Source organism: Bacillus rossius, chromosome 1 (genome assembly GCF_032445375.1).
Source record: "Bacillus rossius redtenbacheri isolate Brsri chromosome 1, Brsri_v3, whole genome shotgun sequence".
Classification (NCBI taxonomy): domain Eukaryota; kingdom Metazoa; phylum Arthropoda; class Insecta; order Phasmatodea; family Bacillidae; genus Bacillus; species Bacillus rossius.
Window position 1 is genome coordinate 175930410 of NC_086330.1, and position 12095 is coordinate 175942504.

The window sequence follows — 12095 nt, forward strand, 5'->3', positions numbered from 1 at the left end:
TCTGTCAAGTATGGTTTGCACAGAAGCAAGTTTGTCAGTTTTGAGTCTTTCATTTCTGGTTGATTTATCATCGAATCGCAAGGCTCTGAGCAGAAATTTGAATCTCGATACACTCATAGCCAAACAAAAGTATTCAATGCCAGTTCCATCAGCAGCCCAAAGGTCATTGAGATTTGTATGCGAGGCTTTCATTACACCCCCAAGGAAGAGTAAACCCAAGCAAGCGTTTACTTCATGAATATTTGTATGTGTGTCTCTTTCCCTAGAATAACTGCCCTGTAAACACTCTATATACAAATTTGTAAACTTCACTATGTCATCCAACATGTTCTCGGTAAAATATAAATCAAACACTTCCTCGTAAGTAACTTGAAATCTTGCATCGCCCAAAGCACCTGGAAGATGTCTCACAATGTTGTGACGCCCTTGTCGGCAGGTTCGACCTCTTCTTACTGGGCTATCGTACCACTGTGTGTTGCCATCTCTTCCACGATAAGCAGCTTGTCTTGGAAAATCATCTTCACAATCTGATTTCTCCGCGTCTGTAGTATGGGGACTTACCTGGAAAATATCTTCGCAGCTGTCATCAATACCTTCTACTTCAAACTCTGGGTCCTCCATTTTTCAACAACAAAGTAAGATTCAAGTCTCACAAATGCTCGCACGCAGACTCAGACGCCACCAGTCACATTACACACACGCTCAGACTCCGCCAGTCATAACACGCACGTACGCGCGCGGATTCAGACTCCGCACATGACACGTGTCCGCTCCTTGCGACAGCTAAGAACGCACTGACTAGCACATTCTACCACCCCTCCCAGTAGGGGAAGGTAGCTAGATGGCTGACGCCGCAACATGCAGAAAACAAAAGAAATTCGAAAACAAATATATATGCGGAGTTTGAGTCCGCGCGCGACCTCTGCAGGGTTAAAAAGTTTTGTGTATAATTTGGAACAGTGTTGTGGTTCAAAGATGGCACTATTGTGCTAGTGTCAATTTTTCATCAAGGAAAATAAAAACAGTTGAAATCAGTAATTGTTCACCAGAGACTTTCCTTTCCTCATGAATCATTTAGAGCAATGTTATTACGAAATTTAAACAGTATTTTCGAACCAATAAATTTTTTAATAGTTTTCGTGTACATGCAAACAAGACTAAATTTGAGCTAGCCACAGATCTGGATTGTTACAGGATCTACAACTCCTACACAGAGGCAACTATCTCAAAAGTATAATACCCATACCCTATTCGCAGCTTGAAGAACTATTCCAAGTTTCTGTTTCTGACCTTCTTCAGACTGTGTCACTTCTGGAACATCCAACTTATCTCCTGTCAGCTTTTCTAAACAGACAACAACAAAATCAATTATTTAAGTTAACAACATGTTCTTTGAAGTAAAATTTATATTAATTTATAAAATCCTGATGTATATATTTAACTAAAAAAAATTATATATATGGTGACTTTTTCAGTGGGAGCTTTATTCATATCAATGAACATCTTATTATATGTAAGATGTAAAACAAGTTGCTAAATTATCAATTTTAAACACTAACATTTCTTACTTTAGGGTCATTCCATGTCAGTTCATCCAGGGCATGTAACCCATGTTTTTTTGATTTTAATAAAAATTGGTTTAATTGTTAAGTGACAAAAGGCCACTTAAAATCCAAAATTTTAGATTTTTATCTCAAATACTTCCTGAGAAATCGAAGGTTCCTTTGAGACCATTTTTGGCATAAAACAGGTTGTAATGACAGCATAAATTGGTCAGTATCTGTGTTTCCTTGCTTTGTATTTCACTGTAATACCAATATTTCAGAATAAGAACACTTTTCACTATGTAAAATTCTCTAGAGAATTCAAATTTTGCCACCAAATTGCTATATCTAGAATGGTTTGTAAGTTATAACAAAATTATTAACATGACTGATGTTTCATGTATCATCTGCATCCTTTATTACAAAATAGACTGTATCTCAAAAGGCAGACCTCACAAAAAAATGAGCTTGTTACTATGTGAAAGAGGAGAAAATTTTCAATAAGATACATTAAAAAAAATAGTGGCTTTCTGCTGGAGTGTTGAAAAACAAAATGAAAATGACTTGGTGATGTAAATGGGGCCCCTAACAAAAGGCAGCCAGAAGATGGAAGCATAGACGATCGAATATAAGGGTTGTGTATGTCCCATATTTTCCGCATATTACACAAGGATATTGTGCAAATTACAAAGCCTCTAATTACCTTCCCTGTCTTATCTCCCTGTGTTATCTGCAGAGCCATGTCATGTGACTGTACATATGTCATTTCTGTATGGAGTCTGCCTACTAGCTATAAGGGAGGGGTTATTTGATACTTGCTCTGTTCCCCTTGGCATTGGTTTTTTTTCTGCTTCCTCAGAGGCAGTTGAGAGATAGGCCTAATATCTGGGCTGTCACAGCAAACACAGTATAGTGGCCCATGAACAGAGGGGCAGAGGGGAGGAAAGCAATAAAGATAATCGGGGTTCATTATAAGTTGGATGAGAACTACATGGCTACCAGTACTACTAAACTAGAATTATATTTTGTTGGGAATGATATGCATGAATAATGCCATAAAGAGTGTTATATTAAAACAAAGGGAATCAAAATATTGGAATCACTTTCCAAAGATATTCAAACTCTTCTTGTGCTGAGAACAGGTATTTCTAAACATAATCTTCACACCATATGTTTTCATCACGAATTGTTTTATATTAAGCAGTATGAAATTTTTCAGACATCATGTTGTGATCCTATAAAAGTGCATAGTGTTCCAGTTAAGCGTTCTTTGTGCACAATCTCTTTATAGTACTACAGAAAAGCAGCAGACAAGGGACTTAATTTAATTCCTGGTAAAAAATTATGCTCGTCATGTAGGAATAGGTTGTATAATATTCAAGAAGTAGGTGCACAGGTATCTTCAGAATCATCTGAAAGTGACGTTGCAGAGGGTTTAGAGATTCAAGCATCAAAAGAAGAAACCCGTAGCTTACTTGACAAAAGTTTGGAATATTTGCAACAGTCACCAATAAAACTGCATGCTGTACCACAACATGCAAAAGAAAAATATGGGAAATGTAAAGTACAAGAGGTATCATCAGCTGTAGCAGACAAAATATCTTAAGTATTAGATGTACAGCTTCCAGCCACATCAACTAGTGAAAGTACGGAATTACAGAGGCATTAAGTGTAACAAAAGGCTGCCGATTTGGACCGTTTAGTAACTTTAATAAAGCAAAAGCTGCCCACAATGAATAGACAAAGAAAATTACAAATTCTTACCCTTATCCCTCAATCATGGTCCAGACAGAAGGCAGCACAAGAATTTGGTGTTTCTGAGTACATGGTAAGACAAGCAAGACAACTTACACTGGAAAAAAGGAATCTGCGCATTAGTTCATCCCACAGGTGGGAAGAAGTTACCTGAAGAAACTGTGCAGGTCATTCAAGATTTCTATCACGATTATGAGTTTTCCAGGGAAATGGCAGGAATGAAAGATAAAGTTAGTATATCCAAAAATGTTGACAAACAGAAAAGACTTTTGCTATGCAACTTGCATGAGCTATATTGTTCTTTTAAGGCAAAATATCCATCTCTCAAGGTAGGGTTTTCAAAGTTTTGTACGTTGCGTCCTAAATGGTGCGTTTTAGCTGGAAGTTCTGGAACCCATTCAGTCTGTGTGTGCACTATACACAAAAATGTCGAATTACTTCTTCGCTGTCTTGGTGTAGGTGAAAAGTATAGTTCACTTATTTTGTATCTTGTATGTGACATTTTAAATCCTGCCTGTATGCTAAGACAATGTGAGCAATGTCCTTCTCCAGATACTCTAAAGCAGCATCCAGGGCCGGCACGTCCATATAGGCAAACTAGGCAACCGCCTAGGGCGCCAAGTAGCTGGGGGCGGCGCAGCACGACACGTAACAGCTGATATAATATGTTAAACGATTATTGAAACTAGATGAAAATGGATTTTTGTAACAGTTTGGAATGTTTATATTGATAGAAGTAATTATTTAAAGTCCACGGTGACCTGTTTATGATTTGTAATAAGTAAAAAAGTAAAAAAAAACTCAAGCCTGCTTACATTTGATTGTTGACAAAATATTAGGCTTACGTGATGTATTTTCAGGCAAGGAAAATTTTTTTAGGGGTGCCGGGGGGGGGGGGGGGGGAATTAAGGTTTTTCGCCTAGGGCGCCAATTTACCTTGCACCGGCCCTGGCAGCATCTATATCATACTTTAGACAGTGATGCAGATGATGTGATTGAATATCAACAGTGGGTCAGTACAGACCGAACACAATTACAAACTCTTACCTCAAGTGTAGAAGACTTAATGGAAATTTTAGTACAAAAAATGGAACTCCTCATACCCCATTCCTATACAACAAAGAAACAATCGGACTACCTCAAGCAGCTGAAAGAGAAAATAAGTGTAGAGAAGTTATAGCTTTTTATTAGATTTCAGTGAAAATTTTTCCTTCGTTATCCAAAATGAAGCACAAGGATACAATTGGACCAATAGTCAATGTACAGTTCATCCAGTAGTCATTTACTACAAAAATTCAGACAATGCTAATTTGAAAACAAGCAGTCATTGTTTTTTGTCAAATGATTTGGATCATGAGGTTTCCATGGTGTATAAAACACAGTCAGAAATAGTCACATGTGTTAAAAGACACCTGCCTCATGTAAAACACATACATTATTTCAGTGATGGTTGTGCTGCTCAGTACAAGAACTGCAAGAATATCCTCAATTTGTGCCACCACACACAAGATTTTCAGCTCACAGCTTCTTGGTCATTCTTTGCCACAAGCTATGGCAAATCATCTTGCGATGGAATTGGGGGAACTGTTAAGCGACTGACATCAAAAGCTAGTCTTCAACGACCATTCCAAGACCAAATTACATCAGTGTTTAAGATGTTTACCTACTGCAATGAACACATAACAGGTATTATCTTTCATTACATTCACAAGAATGATGTGGATGACGTTCGTTCGACTTTACAACAACGGTATACTATGGCAAAGACAATCCCAGGCACAAGAGGGTTTCACAATGCTTCACCAATATCCCAGTATGAAATAGGAATGAAGAAAACAAGTCAGGATAATGCATATTCCTTAGTTTTCAATTTCGCTACAGCAGCTAGCAAACACCCTGGTGGTACGATATCAAAACTGTATACTGGTTGCTATGTGTCTTGTGTTTATGACAAAAAATGATTTGTTGGTGTTGTAAACAACATTGATAGGTTAGAAGAAGATGCTCAAGTAACCTTCATGCACCCTGCCGGTCCAAGTGCTTCCTTTTACTGGCCTTCACCTCGAGACGATGTGTGCTGGGTTCCTTTTGCACACATACTCAGCATCTTGCAGGCACCATCAACAAGCAGCTCTGGCAGAACTTACAGTTTTTTGAAAGAAGACTTGTGCAAGTATGATATAGAATGTCAGCTTTATCAGAAAAGCAATGCAGTTTGCTAATTGCAAAAATTGGAGGATTGTGTCTGTAGATTCTAATTCATTGGCAATAGATTTGTGTAAGTAGGGAATTTTTTTTATGTGTACATATAGCATTAGTAAGCGATTATCGAGTACATTACATGTTGCGAGCAGAAAGCCACTATTTTTTTTAATGTATCTTATAGGAAATTTCCTTCTTTTTCACATAGTACCAAGCTCATTTTTTTGTGAGGTCTGCCTTTTGAGATACAGTCTATTTTGTAATAAAGGATGCAGATGATACATGAAACATCAGTCATGTTAAGGGGGTGCGTCCCATTTCAGGTCAAAATTTTATATTTACAGTAATTACAGATAAACTTGTAGACTTTTTCAATTGTTTAACTTTCACGAAATGAAAAATATATACAGCGCATACTTTTTGCATAATTAGCTGCCAAAGTTACATTTTAACGTTTTTGGGTTGTACAATAAAGGAGAATTTAATTTATTGCAGAACTGAAACTTTTTAGGTTTATCTGCAATGCCACTGGCTACTTCAAGAAATGGTTTGAATTTATTTCAGAAAATATTAATTAATTTTACCTGGCATTTCAAAATTCTCAAATTTGTTACGATTTTGACAGCCAAGAAACATGAAATGAGTTTTTGTGATAGAAATGCAAACCATATCATGAAGTAGCCAGTGGCATTGCAGTTAAACCTAAAAAGTTTAAGTTCTAAAATAAATTAGGTTCTCCTTATTTGTACAACCCAAAAATGTTAAAAATGTAACTTTGGCAGCTAATTATGCAAAAAGTATACACTGTATATATTTTTAATTTCGTGAAAGTTAAACAATTGATAAAGTCTAAAAGTTAATTAGTGATTAATAAAAATATAAAATCATGACTTGAAATGGGAGGCACCCCCTTAATAATTCTGTTATAACTTACAAACCATTCTAGATATAGCAATTTGGTGGCAAAATTTGAATTCTCTAGAGAATTTTACATAAGTATAAGTGATCTTATTCTGAAATATTGGTATTACAGTGAAATACAAAGCAAGGAAACACAGATACTGACCAATTTATGCTGTCATTACAACCTGTTTTAGGCCAAAAATGGTCACAACGAAACCTTCGATTTCTCAGGAAGTATTTGAGATAAAAATCTGAAATTTTGGTTTTTAAGTTGCCTTATGTCACCAAACAAATGAACCAATTTTTATCAAAATTAAAAAACAATGGTTACATTTTCAATTTTTGTTGGATGAACTGACATGGAATGACCCTTTAATTATACACTACACTGCTGAGAGTTCAATGGATTTCAGTCTTGGATACTGCTGATGTTATATGACTAAGATTGAAGCGAATACATTTTTCCTGGCTCTTAGGATTAAAACCAAAATGTATTTGATACTACTATTTTCCTTGCTCTATCTGGCATGCAAAAAATTTTCAGAACCACTTGAATTCTAGCTGAAACATCAGTCTTTAACACAAAAAGGATACTTATCACTAGTAAGTTGGACTTGACTAGAGTTTTGCAATGTATAGAGCAGAGAGTTAAACTTTCAGGAGAGATTAAGAATGAAACATTGGAGAAGACTAGAGAAGATCACTTAGGTCAAAACAAACAACTAGAGACCTGGGAATTTCGCAAATTTATTTGGCATCATGGTAGAATTTAAAGATTTACATTTCCTCTACCAATGTTGGCTTTTAGATTGGCTGTTTTCTTTGTGAGAACTGAGATCCTGAGGAGAGGGAATAAGGAAAGATGGACATTCGGATAGGATATTACAAGAAAGACCATATGAGTACTTGAAATCAGAGGCTATGTTGAAGAGAAAAAGATTAATACCTACACATAAGAAGTCAGGTGATGCAGTTTTAGAAATAATAATAAATAATATTAATGAAAATAAAACAAATAACTATGCATAACTTAAATACTGTCCCTATGTTTAACATGTTCCCCCTTCTATAAAATGGCACCATCACTTACAATCTGAAGAAAACAAAGTTTTATGTTTAAAACATAAACCACATTTTCAAGTAAAAATTTAATTACATACTATACATACCCAACAATTTCTGAAGAACTTGCCCATCATACAAATCTTCATCTATATCTTTAACGATAATCCTCTGATTTGCCAATTCATCATTTATCCATTCAATCAGCACAGCAATGAGTTCTTTGAGTTTTGGATCTTCGAATGACCGAGGTTCAATCATGGACCTCTCTTCATTTTCCTCTGCAATTTATTACAGTTCAAACTCAAATAAATTTACTAACAGTAATTCTGTTAAGTGATTACATATATTTCATCCAAACCCTTTCTTACATCCACACAATCAGACATCCATAACATATATACAGTCTGTGAACTATGAAATTATGGTTCTACTTCACCTGCCACGTCGGCATAATAAATCGGGCAAAATTTTCAATCATAAGAGTTTGCCAGAGTCTTTACAAATAGCAGATAACATTAAGATAATTTTTACTATAAAACACAAAGCTGAATGCTTATACACATACTTAGGGAAAATCTGTGGAAATTGTTATGGTTGAAAAATAATGCCATGAATATGCAATAACGCGTCATGGTGGAAGGAGCTGTGCCTTGCACATGTCCCAACTCAAGCAAAGGTAAGCCCTTGCATCCTCGCACCCACAAACAACAGATGTTAAAGAGATGGCCAACTCTCATGAAGAGAAGAAAGTGGGAAAGATTTTAAGAAGGCAAATCACGTGATTGAAATTTTTTTTAGCTAGTACAGAACTAGTTTGTATTTTAATATCATAATACAATCAAAAGTAAGTAGCTACCTACTGCAAAAAGTATTAAACAATTATTTTAGAAAAAATTTTAAATTCTAATTAAATTCAATTTTTATAACACTCATTTACCTGTATTTTAAACAATTTTTAAAAAAAATTAATTTTAGTAAATGTTAAAAAATGTTTATTTGGTGTACGTATCTAGAGTAAATAAATTTAGGTAATTTTTACAAACTTCTTTAAGTGGTACTTCTGGTGATTTACTTTGAAATAAATAAAATACATATACACAAGTCAAAATCTAATAACAGGCAAACTAGGGCTCACAATTTGAAGAAATAGTTTTTACTGCATTTGTTTTTATTTTACAAAACACTCTAATTCACAAGAATCTCCTGTATGTACCTTCAGAATAAATCAAAAATATTAAGTTTCCACAAAAAAAAGAGATGGCCTAAGCCAAACTTGAGAAAACAAAGCAAAAGCCTACGTTGTTCAATAGTGATATGCAAGAAACAATTAATTACAAAACTGGATTTCACATCATCTTAAATAATCATAATGATTAAAGAACAACTTTTCACAACTGATTTTTAGGGGTTCTCTTGAAAGTAAAAACATCCATAAGACAGTGACGGATCTGTTTTGGAATTGTACGGAGTGCGAATGACCAAAGAAATCTGGGTAGTGTGGAATACCTAAGCAAATTAAATAGAGGGTCCAAAATTTTGAAAAAAAAAAATATATACGTATAATAATTTTTCAAAGAGCTATTTAAATGCATTTCTGATGTCTTGAAACAGCATTACCGTTTTTTTTTTACCTGATTTTCAAGAATACTAAGTAGCCTATAAAATAAATCACACATAGTGACATTGTACTCACAGTATCACCAAAAAATGCAAAAGTTTACATTTTCACACACAAAAAATTAACAGACTTCAGGCCAGGTGCGGACTGGAATTGATTACGTTTAGTTATAAACAGTCTTTTTTTTATAGATTCTAGGAGGGATTATGGCTGAAGGAGCAGGATGGAGGAGGGGTAAGTGTTTGCGCCCATAGCTCCTACCATAGGACAGCCACAGCAACAAGAGAGCAGCTTTAAAAAAATTACAACTAAGGACAGAAACACTTGGGGGAAGAAAGGATGGCTTACCTAAGTCGTAGTCCTCCGGAGGCAAGTCTGGGGCGGTGGGACTGCCAGGCGAGTCAATAGCATGTTTTCCCTCCTCCTGCACTTCTTGTACTGCAACATTAGTGTATAAACTAGGGATGGGCCAATCAAATCCTTAAATGCCATTAAACCCTTAGTACTCAAAGGATTCGATAGTCAAAGAACAATATTCAAAGAAATATATTAGAGGAAATAAAGGAAATTAAAAAATTCAACACTGATAACCTCCAACAATTACCAGGTAATTCTTTTCTTAATACCTATTATGTTATAATTCCTCAATACATTGTACTTTTAACATATGTAATTATATAAATAACATTACATATGTATTGATTCTGGAGACTTAGTTCATGAATTTAAAGAGTTAAATGTTTCAACACCATAGTTAATATTTTTCATTTCTTGTACATTATTTTATTTTATTATTGAGACCTCGATTCAGATTCGAGAGATATTTTCGAAGTACTCTTTGGGATTTGAATTGTAGATTTGGATTCTAGAAAGTTGTGATTTGAGCCATCACTAGCACAAACCCACCTTAATTTATAAAATCTACAGTCATTTACTACAGAAGTATTTGATAACATAAAAAAATTAACACAAATACACAGCATTTAAAACTTTTGAAAAACTGGCAGGCACACTGTGGTGGTTCAATAGGCAAGCTAGGAGGTACTGTGCTATCACTGCTTCCATATTGTATATATATAGCATCACTGCATACCTGCCAAGTTTCCAGAAGGGGCATTGAGGCTAATAATACATGGCATTTTTATTGAAATGGTTATGTATTAGTTTTCACTATATCATTTTTTAATCATAGGGTGGTTATGTTTGAAATAAGGTATTTATTGAAATATTTAGGTATTTATTAGTTTTTATCACATCATTTTTGATTTACGATTCGGTATGTTTGAATTAGGATGTATATCAGTCACTTGTACTGCATTAATGATTGACATAGCCTACTGCTTTGATAAGTTTAAAATGTAATTATAGGTTACATGTCAAGGCATGATAATGCATGGTGTCATAATGTTTAAGATGGTGCAAGCAGTAGGAAAAATAATACTAATCATTTTTTAGTATATCAGTTTCACTAATCTCACTATCATAACTAAAATGAAAGGTTTGGTTTATGCAAGGTCAATGATATTTAAAAAAAAATTATAACTCTATTTTAAGTATTTACACTTGAAGAAATTAATTTTTTTTTGTGAATATGAAGTTACGTGCCAGTGAATTTCAGGCGATTTAAAGTAATGTAAAATGAGGTACATAGTTTTTTTATCATTTGCCATGTTGCTATCATGTGTTATGTATGTTGTGTGGATGCTTCAATTTTTTGTAAAATAATTACATCTAAATTTGTGTCCACACAAATTTTGCATTTTAATTTAGATATATACATTATTCAACATACGTCTGTTGGGCGAATGTTAAAGTATCAACCAGCACTGATGGGAGATTGAAGTTGACACCATCAAAATGAGTTTTTACACATTGTTGCCCATTTGTATTGTCAATCATATTGGGTAGGTTTGCCACGTTTAGATGATGGTAACTATAATGACATGTTTAATTATGTACTTAAGGTCAGTGACATTATGTATGCTCTTTAATTAATAAAATTTACAAAAAACTGCAAAATGTCATTTTTTATTCCAACTGGAGTCTAGAAAACTAAATTGTTGTAAAGGACCTAGATTTCTGGGAAAATTGTGAGGTTGAGCTACTTAAGGCGATTGGTGCATGGAAAATATTACGACAAAACTAATTTAACTGTACATATTTATTTTTGATGCTTCTTTTTAAGACATAATATACCTAGGATATTTTTAATAAACTTTTTTTTACTGAGTTATGTCATTTTAAAAACATTTATTTTTATTCCAAGCCAGAATTATTTAGAAAACACATAATTATGTTAAACTTAAGTATAGTTCAAGAAACGAGTGTACGAATAGGTTTCTGCACATATAAAAGTAAGAAGAAAAATTTTCATCGTCAGAATTACAGTTTAATATTGACAATTTCCATTGATCACTGCTGGACTACTTCAGGAGCGATTTAAAGAATAAATTTAAATGAAAATGAAAACATAATTGGCAGAACACTATTGAGTTATGTATATATTTTCATATCCTTTTGTTTTTGATACGATCCGACTCAAAACATGCCCTCTGGAGTGACAGTTCTAGTGCTGCGTGTTTAAAGTCTCGCCGCCGGGAAGAATGTCCCCGCGACGTGGCGCTGAGGGCGGCGCTTGTCGCAACCAGGTAGTCCGGTGGAGCTCCGGCCCGCCGCAGCCTGCGGGTGGGGAGGGGGAAGAATGGGGTGTAGAGGGATGACGGAGAGGAGACCGAAGAAACGAAGGGACTGTCAAGGTCGCGCTCATGGAGCTAATATACAGTAATACACCTACAAGGGAAGGCCAGCAGAGGATGCGAGGTGAAGCCGGGTATCGGCTTCCTACGCTGGAAGAAAATGAAAAAGAGCCAAACTCGCCTCGCGCGGCCGAGAATCCTCCAAACTAAACTCGCAACAGCTCCGAAACTATCAAAACAATCAAACTGAAAATTTTACTGGAGTATCTATTAACATTTTTCCCCACATCGCTTTAATATTTTTTTCGAAAC

At 34.9% G+C, this 12095-nt stretch overlaps 1 protein-coding gene across 1 annotated transcript in view; it reads right to left on the reverse strand.

The window, feature by feature from the left end:
• Window positions 1–12095, reverse strand: part of LOC134527114 (beta-parvin) — a 96752-nt gene that overhangs the window by 43625 nt on the left and 41032 nt on the right. The window contains exons 3-5 of the mRNA XM_063359475.1: window positions 9436–9525; window positions 7574–7747; window positions 1247–1344 (exon numbers count right to left, since the gene is read on the reverse strand). Coding sequence (XP_063215545.1) covers window positions 1247–1344; window positions 7574–7747; window positions 9436–9525 — 362 coding nt within the window. The remainder of the gene's footprint in view (window positions 1–1246; window positions 1345–7573; window positions 7748–9435; window positions 9526–12095) is intronic.